The sequence below is a fragment of the Coregonus clupeaformis genome, chromosome 17 (assembly GCF_020615455.1).
Source record: "Coregonus clupeaformis isolate EN_2021a chromosome 17, ASM2061545v1, whole genome shotgun sequence".
Taxonomy (NCBI): Eukaryota; Metazoa; Chordata; class Actinopteri; order Salmoniformes; family Salmonidae; genus Coregonus; species Coregonus clupeaformis.
In genome coordinates, this window is record NC_059208.1 from 52,901,745 (window position 1) to 52,919,244 (window position 17,500).

Below are 17,500 nucleotides of genomic sequence, written 5' to 3' on the forward strand. Positions count from 1 at the left end.
TGTTCCCACCAGGCACTATAAAATAGACTCATTCATCTGAACACTGAACATGATCAATGTGGATCTGAATGCTACATGGGGATTCCAGCGTACCTTTGCATTGATTCGTGTTCTTGTCCAGTATCGCCTTCGTTGACGCTATTTTCCCATACCTGTAAAAACACAACAGAACAACTGGTTAGCACTTCTTATTGAACATGCATGTTTTATTCACATTACACACAAACTGCATGCATATGATAAATGGCATTGTGTGTGAGTTTTACATAAGTCTCTGCATAAGTCTCAGTCTGAGAGCGAGAGAGAGAGAGTCCACTTAAACACCAGACTCCAGCACCCTGTCTAACTAGATTTGTTCCATCTCATTAATAATGATAACTGGGAGACATGAAATGGTTTCAATACCCTCTTCACCTCGCTCACAGGGTCAATAAGAGATGTAGAGCCCCCCCCCCCTCTCTCAATTCAATTCAATTTAATTCAATTTCAATTTAAGGGCTTTATTGGCATGGGAAACGTGTGTTAACATTGCCAAAGCAAGTGAAGTAGATAGTAAACAAAAGTGAAATAAACAATAACAATTAACAGTAAACATTACACTCAGAAGTCAGTCTCTCTCTCTCTCTCTCTCTCTCTCTCTCTCTCTCTCTCTCTCTCTCTCTCTCTCTCTCTCTCTCTCTGTCTCTGTCTCTGTCTCTGTCTCTGTCTCTGTCTCTCTCTTTCACCTCTCTCTCCCACCTCTCTCTCTCTCTCTCTCAATTCAATTTCAATTTCAATTTAAGGGCTTTATTGGCATGGGAAACGTGTGTTAACATTGCCAAAGCAAGTGAAGTAGATAGTAAACAAAAGTGAAATAAACAATAAATATTAACAGTAAACAATACACTCAGAAGTTTCAAAAGAATAAAGACATTTCAAATGTCATATTATGTATATATACAGTGTTGTAACAATGTGCAAATAGTTAAAGTACAAATGGGAAAAAAAATAAACATAAATATGGGTTGTATTTACAATGGTGTTTGTTCTTCACTGGTTGCCCCTTTTCTTGTGGCAACAGGTCACAAATCTTGCAGCTGTGATGGCACACTGTGGTTTTTCACCCAGTAGATAAGGAGTTTATCAAAATTGGGTTTGTTTTTGAATTCTTTGTGGATCGCTGTAATCTGAGGGAAATATGTGTCTCTAATATGGTCATACATTTGGCAGGAGGTTAGGAAGTGCAGCTCAGTTTCCACCTCATTTTGTGGGCAGTGTGCACATAGCCTGTCTTCTCTTGAGAGCCAGGTCTGCCTACGGCGGCCTTTCTCAATAGCAAGGCTATGCTCACTGAGTCTGTACACAGTCAAAGCTTTCCTTAAGTTTGGGTCAGTCACAGTGGTCATGTATTCTGCCACTGTGTACTCTCTGTTTAGGGCCAAATAGCATTCTAGTTTGCGCAGTTTTTTTGTTTGTTCTTTCCAATGTGTCAAGTAATTCTCTTTTTGTTTTCTCATGATTTGGTTGGGTCTAATTGTGTTGTTGTTGTTGTTGTCCTGGGGCTGTGTGGGGTCTGTTTGTGTTTGTGAACAGAGCCCCAGGACAAGCTTACTTAGGGGACTCTTCTCCAAGTTCATCTCTCTGTAGGTGATGGCTTTGTTATGGAAGGTTTGGGAATCGCTTCCTTTTAAGTGGTTATAGAATTTAACGGCTCTTTTCTGGATTTTGATAATTAGTGGGTAGTGGCCTAATTCTGCTCTGCATGCATTATTTGGTGTTTTACGTTGTACACGGAGGATGTTTTTGCAGAATTCTGCATGCAGAGTCTCAATTTGGTGTTTGTCCCATTTTGTGAATTCTTCGTTGGTGAGCGGACCCCAGACCTCAGAACCATAAAGGGCAATGGGTTCTATAACTGATTCAAGTATTTTTAGCCAGATCCTAATTGGTATGTCAAATTTTATGTTCCTTTTGATGGCATAGAATGCCCTTCTTGCCTTGTCTCTCAGATCGTTCCACAGCTTTGTGGAATTAACCTTGGCCGCTGATGTTTAGGCGAGGTATGTATAGTTTTTTGTGTGCTCTAGATGGAATTTGTATTTGTGGTCCTGGCAACTGGACCTTTTTGGAACACCATTATTTTTGTCTTACTGAGATTTACTGTCCAGGGGCCCAGGTCTGACAGAATCTGTGCAGAAGATCTAGGTGCTGCTGTAGGGGGCCCTCCTTGGTTGGTGACAGAAGCACCAGATCATCAGCAAACAGAAGACATTTGACTAGATTCTAGTAGGGTGAGGCCGGGTGCTGCAGACTGTTCTAATGCCCTCGCCAATTCGTTTGATATATATGTTGAAGAGGGTGGGGCTTAAACTGCATCCCTGTCTCACCCCACCTATGTGGAAAGAAATGTGTGTGTTTTTTTGCCAATTTTAACCGCACACTTGTTGTTTGTGTACATGGATTTTATAACGTTGTATGTTTTTCCCCCCAACCCCACTTTCCATCTATTTGTATAGCAGACCCTCATGCCAAATTGAGTCAAAAGCTTTTTGAAATCAACAAAGCATGAGAAGACTTTGCCTTTGTTTTGGTTTGTTTGTTTGTCAATTAGGGTGTGCAGGGTGAATACGTGGTCTGTCGTACGGTAATTTGGTAAAAAGCCAATTTGACATTTGCTCAGTACATTGTTTTCACTGAGGAAATGAACTAGTCTGCTGTTAATGATAATGCAGAGGATTTTCCCAAGGTTGCTGTTGACGCATATCCCACGGTAGTTATTGGGGTCAAATTTGTCTCCACTTTTGTGGATTGGGGTGATCAGTCCTTGGTTCCAAATATTGGGGAAGATGCCAGAGCTAAGGATGATGTTAAAGAGTTTAAGTATAGCTAATTGAAATTTGTGGTCTGTATATTTTATCATTTCATTGAGGATACCATCAACACCACAGGACTTTTTGGGTTGGAGGGTTTGTATTTTGTCCTGCAAAATCGGCAGTGTATCAAACACTTGTTCTCCCCACTGTATATATATATATGCACTCACTAACTGTAAGACACTCTGGACAAGAGCGTCTGCTAAATGACTAAAATGTAATGTAAATGTAAATGTCCTGTAGTTCATTCAATGTAATTGGAGAATCCAGTGGGTTCTGGTAGTCTTTAATAGTTGATTCTAAGATTTGCATTTGATCATGTATATTTTTGTGCGGTTTGTTCTCTGTTATAGGGCCAAAAAGATTGGAGAAGTGGTTTACCCATACATCTCCGTTTTGGATAGATAGCTCTTCGTGTTGTTGTTTGTTTAGTGTTTTCCAATTTTCCCAGAATTGGTTAGAGTCTATGGATTCTTCAATTACATTGAGCTGATTTCTGACATGCTGTTCCTTCTTTTCCGTAGTGTATTTCTGTATTGTTTTAGTGATTCACCATAGTGAAGGCGTAGGCTCAGGTTTTCTGGGTCTCTGTGTTTTTGGTTGGATAGGTTTCTCAATTTCTTTCTTAGGTTTTGCATTCTTCATCAAACCATTTATCACTGTTATTACTTTTCTTTGGTTTTCTGTTAGAGATTTTTAGATTTGATAGGGAAGCTGAGAGGTCAAATATACTGTTTAGGTTTTCTACTGCCAAGTTTACACCTTCACTATTACAGTGGAACGTTTTGTCCAGGAAGTTGTCTAGAATGGATTGAATTTGTTGTTTCCTAATTGTTTTTGGTAGGTTTCAACACTACTTTCCTTCCATCTATAGCATTTCTTAATATTATTCAGTTCCTTTGGCTTTGATGCCTCATGATTGGAGTATTGCTCTGTTCAAGTAGACTGTGATTTTTGCTGTGGTCTGATAGTGTCAGTGGGCTGACTGTGAACGCTCTGAGACTCTGGGTTGAGGTCAGTGATAAAGTAGTCTACAGTACTACTGCCAAGAGAGATGAGCTTGAAGTGTACCTACCGTAGGAGTCCCCTCGAAGCCTACCATTGACTATGTACATACCCAGTGTGCGACAGAGCTGCAGGAGTCGTGACCCGTTTTTGTTGGTTATGTTGTCGTAGTTGTGCCTAGGGGGCATATGGGGGAGGGAATGCTGTCACCTCCAGGTAGGTGTTTGTCCCCCCTGTGTGCTGAGGGTGTCAGGTTCTTGTCCAGTTCTGGCATTTAGGTCGCGCACAGACTAGTACATGTCCCTGGGTCTGTAAATGATTGATTTCCCCTTCCAGGATGGAGAAACTGTCTTCATTAAGTATGGGGATTCTAGTGGGGGATATAGGTAGCACACAGGAGGACATTTTTCTCAGTTGAGATAATTTCCTTTTGAATTTCTAACCAAATGTAAAATTTTCCTGTTTTGATTAATTTAATAGAGTGAGTTAGGTCTGCTCTATACCAAATTAGCATACCCCCTGAGTCCCTTCCTTGTTTCACACCTGGTAGTTTGGTGGATGGGACTACCAGCTCTCTGTAACCTAGAGGGCAACCAGTGGGTCCGTCTCCTCTATACCATGTTTCTTGTAGGATGACAATGTCTGTATTTCCGATTTCTTTGGTGAAGTCCAGATTCTTTAGGCCAAAGGCAGATGACCTCAGGCCTTGGATATTCCAGGATGAAATAGTGAAGGCTTTGTGTTCCATAAAGTGTCTAATGTTGTTGGTTGTGTGGTTTGGCCTCAGGCCAGTAATTGTGAGCAGAGCCTGCTGAGCATCTGGTACATGCCATTGGCTTGGGCTAGTGTAAGAGTGGGTGTTGGGCCTGTTTGCCTGCTCACGGCCTGGGCGTATGTGTGACTTTCATGTTAAGGCCCTCTTTGTGGGAGTGGGGGGTTTGGGGTGGGTAGGAGGGGGCATAGGTCTGATCTGAGGGGGGCCCTAAATGGGGTGTGGGCATGGTTGACTTGGGGGGAGTTAATTGGTGGGGGTGGGGGGTGTAGATGTGGTTGATGGTGCTGTGGTCTGGATGTAGGTCCTCTCTGCGGGGTCCTCTATGTGTAGGTCCTGGGGGGTCCCGCGGGTCTGGGAGAGTGTCTCGCTGGTCTGGGTGGGGTGTCTGTTGATCTGTTGCTCCTGTGTGAGGTGTTGGGTCTGCGGTTGAGGGCGATATCCTTTAGGGTCCGGGCGAAGGTGGGCACTGCTGCCTTGTATAGGTGGACCCGGTCATAAAGGCTGTTCACGTCCAGGGTGGAGTAGTGGGCAAGGTAGACATTTGGTTTTGATGCACAGTCACGGGAAATACTTGCGTTTACCCGCTGTATGGTAGCAGGGTGGAAGTATTTTCGTGGTAACAGGGTTGAGATAACCACTTGTGCGTTGGGGAAAGTAGAAGAAGCTTTTTCTATCACTCCCCTTGAGTGATGTGGCCACCCTTTCCTGCTGTGTTCTCAGGTCGTTTGTGCCTGTGTGTATTATTATGTGGCTGGGTGATCCTAGTCGGTCCTCAGACAGAAGGTCTAGGGCGCGCTGGGTGTTTGGACACCAGAGTTTAGACACTGTGTGTTTTGGAAAAAGTTTATTTTCTTGTATTTATTTCCCGTTTGAATCCATAAGGAGTACAATCTGTGGCTTGTGTATGTCCTCAGTGGGTGTGGGGGGGTCGTCATGAGGGCTATCAGGGTGTCTGACTGGGGGGTTGCTCAGAGGGGTTGGGATCCCCTGGGCTTGGGGTTCTTCATTTGTTTGTCTGGGTGTGATGTCGAGGTTATGGCCAGGGTCTAGGGTGTACTGTTCTGCTGCAGTGTCGAGACTTTGGCCAGGATCTGAGGTCGGCTGTTCTGCTGGCTTCTCTGCGGGGGTGGCCAGCTCTCTAATCGGTTGTTCCTATGTCACCCGTCATCGTTCTCACCTTCTCCTCCAGCACTCTGATCCTCTCCTCTAGTGCTCTGTTCTTCTCCTGCTCCTGCTCTTTCTCCTGTTGATGTTGTCTCACCACAGTCCAGAGTGCAGACATGTCTCTCTCTACCTGCAGCTCTCCAGGTCTAGTTAAGGGGGTGTTGTTGTGCTGGACTGTTGTCTGTGTCTGTGCTGACTGGAGTGTGTTCACCTGCTGTTCCAGCTCCACCTGCCTTACCTCCAGCTGGGTGAATTTATCCTTCATTTCAATGAGGGAGTAGTACTCTGTGCTGGGAAGTTGACTTTCTGCTTGGGGTTGCTCTGTGGGGTTATTTAATGAAGAGGTCTGGTCTGACCCGCTCGGGGTAGGGGTATCATTCTCAAGGGAGAGCTTCTCCTGCTAAGCTATTTCTTTGATTAGGTGAAAGTCCAGCTGGAACTGTTTGGTGTTGCCTTGAACCAAACGGTTCCAGATTTATAGAATTAATATTAGACGACTCAGAGTCCTCGTTGTCCAGTATCCTGAGTTTCCACACGTCGCTAACACCCCCCCTCTTAACAGAGGGTTAGAGTGCTAGTATAGCACTGTGCCATGCCAGGGGATGGTCTGTGTGGAAGATAAGGTTGCTTATGTTCCCATTTTTATACAAATCAGCAAAAAGTGTCTTGTGCTTCCCCAAAATAAGTTTCAATTTGTACTCTTTTCGTGTCTTGTCGTTTTTTACATTCAGAGGGTACTGTATTTTAATGACCTCTGAACAGTGGGGGGTGGGGTACTTCTAAGGCCTCTCCATTTAGTTGGAGTAGACTGTACGACTCTCCTGCCATTGTTGGGCTCAAGGGCTTTGACACCTCTCACTTCACACGTCAGTGCTAATTGAAATTGTATCTCTTTGTACAAGCAAGCTTAAGCTTGGTAGCCTTAGCATTCAGTCCTTACAAAATAAAATATATCATTGTAATGTATTTTTCTTCTTGGTTTTTGAAAGTGAAAAATAGCTTCATACTAAACATTACACTAGTGATTCGGTTAATAAAAAAGTGGTCAGATGACGCAGATGCTAAGCTACAGGACTGTTTTGCTAGCACAGACTGGAACATGTTCCGGGATTCTTCAGACAGCATTGAGGAGTACACCACATCAGTCACTGGCTTCATCAATAAGTGCATCGATGATGTCGTCCCCACAGTGACCGTACGTACATACCCCAACCAGAAGCCATGGATTACAGGAAACATCCGCACTGAGCTAAAGGGTAGAGCTGCCACTTTCAAAGGAACGGGACTCTAACCCGGACGCTTATAAGAAATCCCGCTATGACCTCGACGAACCATCAAACAGGCAAAGAGTCAATACAGGTCTAAGATTGAATCATACTACACTGGCTCTGGACGCTCGTCGGATGTGGCAGGGCTTGAAAACTATTACAGACTACAAAGGGAAGCACAGCTGCAGCTGCCCAGTGACACAAGCCTACCAGACGAAGCTAAACCACTTCTATGCTCGCTTCGAGGCAAGCAACACTGAAGCATGCATGAGAGCACCAGCTGTTCCGGATGACTATGTGATCACGCTCTCCGTAGCTTCGATGTGAGTAAGACTTTTAAGCAGGTCAACATTCACAAGGCCGCAGGGCCAGACGGATTACCAGGACGTGTACTCCGAGCATGTGCTGACCAACTGGCAAGTGTCTTCACTGACATTTTCAACATGTCCCTGACTGAGTCTGTAATACCAACATGTTTCAAGCAGACCACCATAGTGCCCGTGCCCAAGAACTCTAAAATAACCTGCCTAAATGACTACCGACCCGTAGCACTGACGTCTGTAGCCATGAAGTGCTTTGAAAGACTGGTCAAGGCTCACATCAACAGCATAATCCCAGAAACCCTAGACCCACTCCAATTTGCATACACGCCCCAACAGATCCACAGATGATGCAATCTCTATCGCACTCCACACTGCCCTTTCCCACCTGGACAAGAGGAACACCTACGTGAGAATGCTATTCATTGACTACAGCTCAGCATTCAACACCATAGTGCCCTCTAAGCTCATCACTAAGCTAAGGATCCTGGGACTAAACACCTCCCTCTGCAACTGGATCCTGGACTTCCTGACGGGCCGCCCCCAGGTGGTAAGGGTAGGTAACAACACATCTGCCACACTGATCCTCAACACGCGGGGGGGGGGCCCCTCAGGGGTGCGTGCTCAGTCCCCCTCCTGTACTCTCTGTTCACCCATGACTGCATGGCCAGGCACGACTCAACACCATCATTAAGTTTGCCGACGACACAACAGTGGTAGGCCTGATCACCGACAACGATGAGACAGCCTATAGGAGGAGGTCAGAGATCTGGCCGTGTGGTGCCAGGACAACAACCTCTCCCTCAACGTGACCAAGACAAAGGAGATGATTGTGGACTACAGGAAAAAAAGAGGACTGAGCACGCCCCCATTCTCATCGACGGGGCTGTAGTGGAACAGGTTGAGAGCTTCAAGTTCCTTGGTGTCCACATCACCAACAAACTATCATGGTCCAAACACACCAAGACAGTCGTGAAGAGGGCACGACAAAGCCTATTCCCCCCTCAGGAGACTAAAAGATTTGGCATGGGTCCTCAGATCCTCAAAAAATTCTACAGCTGCACCATTGAGAGCATCCTGACTGGTTGCATCACCGCCTGGTATGGCAACTGCTTGGCCTCCGACCGCAAGGCACTACAGAGGGTAGTGCGTACGGCCCAGTACATCACTGGGGCAAAGCTTCCTGCCATCCAGGACCTCTATACCAGGCGGTGTCAGAGGAAGGCCCTCAAAATTGTCAAAGACTCCAGCCACCCTAGTCATAGACTGTTCTCTCTGCTACCGCACGGCAAGCGGTACCGGAGTGCCAAGTCTAGGTCCAAAAGACTTCTCAACAGCTTCTACCCCCAAGCCATAAGACTCCTGAACAGCTAATAATGGATACCAAGACTATTTGCACTGCCACCCCACCCCATCCTTTTTACGCTGCTGCTACTCTGTTAAGTATTTATGCATAGTCACTTTAACTCTACCCACATGTACATATTACCTCAACTACCTCAACTAGCCGGTGCCCCCGCACATTGACTCTGCAACGGTACCCCCCTGTATATATAGCCTCCCTACTGTCACTTTATTTTACTTCTGCTCTTTTTTTCTCAACACTTTTTTTGTTGTTGTTTTATTCTTACTTTTTTTTGTTTAAAATAAATGCACTGTTGGTTAAGGGCTGTAAGTAAGCATTTCACTGTAATGTCTGCACCTGTTGTATTTGGCGCATGTGACCAATAAAATTTGATTTGATTTGATTTGATTTACTCACTCAGTTCCAGGTTGGATGGTGTTTTCAGGTTTCTGTTTGTTTGCCAGAGCATTTGCTGTATAGTTTGAGAATAGTAATCCTTGGTAGTAGAAAGCTTTCCAGGTAATTCCGTCCAAAATCAGGTTGTAGGTTTGGAGTTTTGGTTTGGAATGAAGGTTATGTTGTGGAGGGTAGCATCCTGTATATGTCCCTGCCAAAAAATCATACTTTATCTAACTCTAAATCTATATTTTTTGTTAAAAATGCAGGAGCAATGTCTTTGAGCTCTCTCTCTCTCTCTCTCTCTCTCTCTCTCTCTCTCTCTCTCTCTCTCTCTCTCTCTCTCTCTCTCTCTCTCTCTCTCTCTCTCTCTCTCTCTCTCTCTCTCTCTCTCTCTCTCTCTCTCTCTCTCTCTCTCTCAATTCAATTCAATTTCAATTTAAGGGCTTTATTGGCATGGGAAACGTATGTTAACATTGCCAAAGCAAGTGAAGTAGATCGTAAACAAAAGTGAAATAAACAATTAATATTAACAGTAAACATTACACTCAGAAGTTCCAAAAGAATAAAGACATTTCAAATGTCATATTATGTCCATATACAGTGTTGTAATGATATGCAAATAGTTAAAGTACAAATGGGAAAATAAATAAACATAAATATGGGTTGTATTTACAATGGTGTTTGTTCTTCACTGGTTGCCCCTTTCTTGCCAAATAGCATTCTAGTTTGCTCAGTTTTTTTGTTTGTTCTTTCCAATGTGTCAAGTAATTTTCTTTTTGTTTTCTCATGATTTGGTTGGGTCTAATTGTGTTGTTGTTGTTGTCCTGGGGCTCTGTGGGGTCTGTTTGTGTTTATGAACACAACCCCAGGACCAGCTTGCTTAGGGGACTCTTCTCCAAGTTCATCTCTCTGTAGGTGATGGCTTTGCTATGTAAGGTTTGGGAATCGCTTCCTTTTAAGTGGTTATAGAATTGAACGGCTCTTTTCTGGATTTTGATAATTAGCGGGTATTGGCCTAATTCTGCTCTGCATGCATTATTGGGTGTTTTTCGTTGAATTCTTGGTTGGTGAACGGACCCCAGACCTCACAACCATAAAGGGCAATGGGTTCTATATCTTATTCAAGTATTTTTAGCCAGATCCTAATTGGTATGTCAAATCCTATGTTCCTTTTGATGGCATAGAAGGCCCTTCTTGATTTGTCTCTCAGATCGTTCACAGCTTTGTGGAAGTTACCTGTGGTGCTGATGTTTAGGCCGAGGTATGTATAGTTTTTTGTGTGCTCTAGGGCAACGGTGTCTAGATGGAATTTGTATTTGTGGTCCTGGCAACTGGACCTTTTTTGGAACACCATTATTTTGTCTTACTGAGATTTATTGTCAGAGCCCAGGTCTGACAGAATCTGTGCAGAAGATCTAGGTGCTGCTGTAGGCCCACCTTGGTTGGTGACAGAAGCACCAGATCATCAGCAAACAGTAGACATTTGACTTCAGATTCTAGTAGGGTGAGGCCGGTGCTGCAGACTTTTCTAGTGCCCTCGCCAATTCGTTTATATATATGTTGAAGAAGGTGGGGCTTAAACTGCATCCCTGTCTCACCCCACGGCCCTGTGGAAAGAAATGTGTGTGTTTTTTGCCAATTTAACCGCACACTTGTTGTTTGTGTACATGGATTTTATAATGACGTATGTTTTTCCCCCAACCGCACTTTCCATCAATTTGTATAGCAGACCCTCATGCAAAATTGAGTCAAAAGCTTTTTTGAAATCAACAAAGCATGAGAAGACTTTGCCTTTGTTTTGGTTTGTTTGTTTGTCAATTAGGGTGTGCAGGGTGAATACGTGGTCTGTCGTACGGTAATTTGGTAAAAAGCCAATTTGACATTTGCTCAGTACATTGTTTTCACTGAGGAAATGAACTAGTCTGCTGTTAATGATAACGCAGAGGATTTTCCCAAGGTTTGCTGTTGACGCATATCCCACGGTAGTTATTGGGGTCAAATTTGTCTCCACTTTTGTGGATTGGGGTGATCAGTCCTTGGTTCCAAATATTGGGGAAGATGCCAGAGCTAAGGATGATGTTAAAGAGTTTAATTTGTGGTCTGTATATTTTATCATTTCATTGAGTCTCTCTCTCTCTCTCTCCCTCTTTCCCTCACTCTCTCTCTCTCTCTCTCTCTCTCTCTCTCTCTCTCTCTCTCTCTCCCTCTCTCTCTCCCTCTCTCTCTCTCTCTCTCTCTCTCTCTCTCTCTCTCTCTCTCTCTCTCCCTCTTTCCCTCACTCTGTCTCCCTGTCTCTTTCCATCTCCCTCTTCACCTCTACCCCCTCTCTCTCAGAAAGAGAGAGAAAGAGAGAGAGAAAGAGAGAGAGAGAGAGAGAGAGAGAGAGAGAGAGAGAGAGAGAGAGAGAGAGAGAGAGAGAGAGAGAGAGAGAGAGAGAGAGAGAGAGAGAGAGAGAGAGAGAGAGAGAGAGAGAGAGAGAGAGAGAGAGACTATATTACATGGACTGAGGTGTTTAATAATAATAATAATAATAAAGGAGGGATCATTTGTTCTGTCACCACGAGGAGAACACCTCCATCACTGTATTATACTGCTAATGTAACACAGCAATGGCAGATCAGTCATCTGACTATGGTTTCAAAATCAAATTCTGGGCCAGGAGAAGGAGGGAGGGAGGGAGGGAGGGAGGGTAAAATAAGTTATGAAATGTTAGCATCGTAAGCAGAGAAATATTACTTCAGATCAAGATCTGTGAATGTTTTCGTGCCAAAATCATGCATTCTTTATTATACAGACACAATACATGACCCAGATTGTTCAGAAGTTGTCTCATGTTCAGAAATAAAAACGAACAATGTTTTTTTGCTAAATATTTCACAACTGGCCCAAGTGAACATTGTTTCATACATTTTCCAGCCTGACCTTCCAGTGCTAGGATGTGGGAGTTGGAAGCTGTTAATGCTGTTGTTTTGTTAGTTTCTCTACTGAATACTGCCTGGCTGTAAACAGAGAATTGATCTCAGGGTCTTTGCATAACCAAATGGACCAAATACAGAACACAATACACCACAACAAATCCTCACACAACACAGTCGTCTGCTAGTCTCTCACTCCTTCTGTTTTATGTCACTGTCTCCCCATCTATTCCTCTCTTTCTCTCTCTCTGTTTGTGTCAATCTCTCTCCCTCTATCTCTCTCTCTCTCTCTCTCTCTCTCTCTCTCTCTCTCTCTCTCTCTCTCTCTCTCTCTCTCTCTCTCTCTCTCTCTCTCTCTCTCTCTCTCTCTCTCTCTCTCTCTCTCTCTCTCTCTCTCTCTCCCTCTATCTCTCTCTCTCGTTGGAGTGCATGCTGGGAGTGAGTCGTGAAGCAGGAGTGATTGTGAGAGCGACTGGAATTATTTTCACTCTATTGGGTTTTGGTGTGTATATATATATATATATATTGATTAGTTTAGTTGTTTTAAGGTTATCTTGTCTAACTATCACTAAGCACGTATAGGGGTGGTGGGATCATTGAGGTTGGTTTTCTCGAGGGCACAACCAGCGGGTGGGGCTGGTTGCAATGGCCACCCGCGGAGGTTTGGAGTTTGAAAAACTTAGTCGGCGGCATGAAGTAAAGATTCCTGCTGCGGCCGGGTGTTCAGTGGAAGAATGTAGCTTGGCAGTGGGTGCTATCATTGGGTATGATAGCATCAAATCAGCCTCAAGGATGAATAGCGCTGTAGTGATATTTTTTGATTCCATTGAAAAGGTGAATAAGATAGTTGAGAGTGGTGTTGTGTTGCGGGAGACACAGACGCCGGTATTTCCGCTTATGAATCCGGCGAAGAAAGTTATACTTTCTAACGTGCCACCATTTGTTAGAGATGAAGTGTTGGAACGAGAGTTAGCTCGTCATGGTCAAATTGTATCTACAATAAAGAAGGTTCTTTTTGGATGCAAATCTCCGTTGCTGAAACATGTCGTGTCTCATAGGAGACAAGTGCATATGATTTTTAAAAAAGGACATTGATGAACTGAATTTAGCATTCAGTTTTAAGATTGATGGATTTGATTATGTCTTCTACGCTTCTACTGAATCAATGAAATGCTTTGGCTGTGGAAGAGAGGGGCATTTGGTGCAGCTAATGCACCACCGCGAAGGGACGAACATGCTAAGGGTGCGGGTGCTGGGGAAGGGAGAAGGTGGGCAGATGTGGTTGGAGAAGTAGGAGAGGAAGGCTGTGTGGATACGGGGGCAATTGTGGTAGATCAGAACAAAGAAGGAGGGGAAAAAGTCGGTGAGATTGCGACTGCCGTTGCTGAGGTGGTGCTGGAAAATGAAATTGGAGGTCAAGAGGAGATTGAAATAATGGAAAAGGAAGCAGCTGTTTTCAAAGTACCGAGGAGTAAGAGGAAGAATGTAAGGTGTGGTGAAGGGTCTAATTCCAAGAGGAAGGTAGAGATTGATAAATCAGTTGAAGATAAACAGGTTGTAGAGATGGTGGAGTTTTCTTCTGGGGAGGATAGCGAGAGTGAGTCATCTGACGCGTCACAACAAAATAGTGAGATAAATGAGGTGGAAGGGAGGTATGGGATTACGTCAATTTATGAAGTTGACAAAAGGGAAGGAATATATGCAGGATTATAATGTAACAGATTTTTTCCCTGAAAGTGAATTGTTTATTGAATCAGCAAAGTTTCTGATGTCAAAAATAACAGGGAGAGGTTTGACAAGCCCTGAAATTGCTAGACTCAAGAAAGTGGTCACGAGAGTGATAAGTGATGTAAATTCTAAAGAAAATGAAAGAGTTCAGTCGCAGCCTTAACTCTGTAAAGAGATGTGGTTTCTGTGTCTTGCTCTGTATTTTTTTTCCATCCATGAGCAGTTTTAAGATTTCTTCTTTAAACGTAAATGGGGCAAGAGATGTTAAAAAAAGAGCCATAGTGTATGAATTAATTAGGGGAAAGGGAAGTGACATAAATGTTCTACAAGAAACGCATAGTAATTTGGAAAATTAAGTTATGTGGCAACAGGAGTGGGGGGTGGACAGTGGTGTGTAGTCATAAAAACTCAAAAAGTGGGGGTGTGGCCATCTTGTTCTCAAAAGGGTTTTTGCCTTTGTCATATGAGGTTGAAGAGGTATTTGAGGGGAGGTTATTAAAAGTTAGAGCGAGGTATGAAAACATCACTATGTGTCTGATAAATGTATATGCCCCAGTGGTGGCAGTTGAGAGGGTATGTTTTTTTAGAGACATTATCAAATACCATTGAGAAATGTAATAATGAAGATTATTTATTTATTGCTGGGGATTTTAACTGCACAGTCAGTGATTTAGATAGAAATCACAAAGAACCTCATATAGCCTCAAGGACTTTTTATAAACACCTCATTGCAACACATGAACTGTGTGATATTTGGCGGAGTCAACATGGAGGCACGAGACAGTACACCTGGGCGCATGTGAGAGAGAACACCATCTCTATGGCCAGGTTAGATAGGTTTTATTGTTTTGAGCATCAATCTCAGGTCTGTAAATCAAGTGTGATAACCCCAGTGGGATTTTCTGATCATTGTTTAATAACAGAGGTGGTGTTCATTAACGATGTAAAACCCAAAAGTGCATACTGGCATTTTAATATAACTTTATTGAGTGATGCTCACTTCAGGAAATGTTTTAGTTTTTTCTGGGAGAGGTGGAGGTCTCAAAAGGCCAGTTTTGTATCCCTTCAACAGTGGTGGGATAAAGGGAAAATCCAGATTCAACAATTCTGTAATCAATACACGAGGAATGTCACCAAGGACATCACCTGATCAATGAAAGCCCTAGAGACTGAAATAGTGGAACTCATGACGTTGGTTGAGACCACAGGAGATCGAGGCCATACTCAGGCCCTCAAGAGGAAAAAAGCTGCATTGGCAGACCTGCTGGGTATCAGAGCACAGGGGGCATTGGTGAGAAGTACGTTTCAGGGAATCTCTGAATTGGATGCCTCATCCACATTTTTCTTTGGTTCAGAGAAAAAGAATGGACAAAGAAAAATTATTCATTGTCTCAAATCAGCTGTTGGACAGGAGCTCACTAGCCCTAGTGAAATTAGAAAGAGGGCAGTAGAGTTCTATGCTGAGTTCTACAAGTGTGAGTACAAAGAGGATAAAACAGTGACACAGCAGTGTCTTGATGGGCTCCAACAGGTGGCTGCAGAAGCTCAGGTTGAGCTAGAGCAACCATTGTCTTTGCAGGAGTTATACACTGCATTAAAAGGCATGGAAAATGGAAGGGCACCAGGCATTGATGGGCTTCCCGTTGACTTTTTAAAGTATTTTTGGGCTATGTTGGGAGAGGATTGGCTAGCAGTAGTTAATGATAGTTTAACCGGAGGGTTACTACCAATAAGCTGCAGAAGGGCTGTCCTCACCCTACTGCCCAAAAAGGGTGACCCTAGGGAGGTGAAGAACTGGAGGCCGGTGGCTTTATTGTGCACTGATTATAAGATCCTGTCAAAGGCTTTGTCCAACAGGCTGAGGGAGGTGATGGGGCAAATCATACACTGCTCGAAAAAATAAAGGGAACACTTAAACAACACAATGTAACTCCAAGTCAATCACACTTCTGTGAAATCAAACTGTCCACTTAGGAAGCAACACTGATTGACAACAAATGTCACATGCTGTTGTGCAAATGGAATACACAACAGGTGGAAATTATAGGCAATTAGCAAGACACCCCCAATAAAGGACTGGTTTTGCAGGTGGTGACCACAGACCACTTCTCAGTTCCTATGCTTCCTGGCTGATGTTTTGGTCACTTTTGAATGCTGGCGGTGCTTTCACTCTAGTGGTAGCATGAGACGGAGTCTACAACCCACACAAGTGGCTCAGGTAGTGCAGCTCATCCAGGATGGCACATCAATGCGAGCTGTGGCAAGAAGGTTTGCTGTGTCTGTCAGCGTAGTGTCCAGAGCATGGAGGCGCTACCAGGAGACAGGCCAGTACATCAGGAGATGTGGAGGAGGCCGTAGGAGGGCAACAACCCAGCAGCAGGACTGCTACCTCCGCCTTTGTGCAAGGAGGAGCAAGAGGAGCACTGCCAGAGCCCTGCAAAATGATCTCCAGCAGGCCACAAATGTGCATGTGTCTGCTCAAACGGTCAGAAACAGACTCCATGAGGGTGGTATGAGGGCCCGACGTCCACAGGTGGGGGTTGTGCTTACAGCCCAACACCGTGCAGGACATTTGGCATTTGCCAGAGAACACCAAGATTGGCAAATTCGCCACTGGCGCCCTGTGCTCTTCACAGATGAAAGCAGATTCACACTGAGCACACGTGACAGACGTGACAGGTTTGAGTGCTCCTTTTAAAGTGTGTAGAGGTATTAGGCAGGGATGTTCTTTGTCGGGAATGTTATATGCCATCGCTATAGAGCCACTACTAAATAGCATTAGAAGTCGCATTGAAGGGGTGTACCTTGCAGAGGATATTCCTCCTATTTGTCTCTCAGCCTATGCTGATGATGTAGTTGTTTAGTAAAAAAATCAAGCGGAGGTGGATAGTTTGAGTCTAATGGTTGATCGTTTTTTGGGGAATATCCTCTGCAAAGGTAAATTGGGAAAAAAAGTTGTGCTTTACAGATTGGAGAATGGTCTGGAGGGATCATGGCTTTGCCAGTGGGGCTGGAATGGTGTAAGGTAGGTTTTAAGTATCTTGGAGTGTACCTAGGAGATGAGGGGACTGTCACGAACGTCGTATGAAGGAGTGGACCAAAGCGCAGCGTTAGTTGCGAACATACTTGCTTTATTTAATTAAAGCATACACACGAAATAACAAAACAATAAACGACTCGTGAAGTCCTCAGTGACAATGACCGAACACGGAACAAAAACCCACAAACACAAAGTGAAACACAGACAGTTAAATATGGCTCCCAATCAGAGACAACCAGCACACAGCTGACACTCGTTGCCTCTGATTGGGAGTCACTCAGGCCAACATAGAAATACACAACCTAGAACACCCAACATAGAGACAGAACACATAGAATGAACACACCCTGGCTCAACATAATGAGTCCCAGAGCCAGGGTGTGACAGGGACAATGGAAAAAAATTACATTGGGGTGGTTGAAATGGTGGAAGGGAGGATGAGGAGATGGCGTTGGTTGTTATCTCGTATGTCATATAGGGGGCGCACTATTATAGTTAACAATGTGGTTGCCTCAGCACTGTGGCATCGGTTATCAGTTTTAGAGCCACCATCTGGCCTTCTGGCTAAGATACAGGCAATTATTGTGGATTTATTTTGGGATAAATATCACTGGGTTCCACAAAGTGTTTTGTATTTGTCAAAAGAGGAGGGGGGACAAGGTCTTGTACATCTTGCTAGTAGGGCTGCT

General features: G+C 44.1%; 1 protein-coding gene across 2 annotated transcripts in view; it reads right to left on the reverse strand.

Moving 5' to 3' along the window:
- The window catches only part of LOC121542309 (RNA-binding motif, single-stranded-interacting protein 3-like), a 224,194-nt gene that overhangs the window by 136,705 nt on the left and 69,989 nt on the right, over nucleotides 1–17,500 (reverse strand). For both annotated transcript variants that reach the window (XM_045226661.1, XM_045226660.1), the window contains exon 3: nucleotides 94–152. In XM_045226661.1, coding sequence (XP_045082596.1) covers nucleotides 94–152 — 59 coding nt within the window. The remainder of the gene's footprint in view (nucleotides 1–93; nucleotides 153–17,500) is intronic.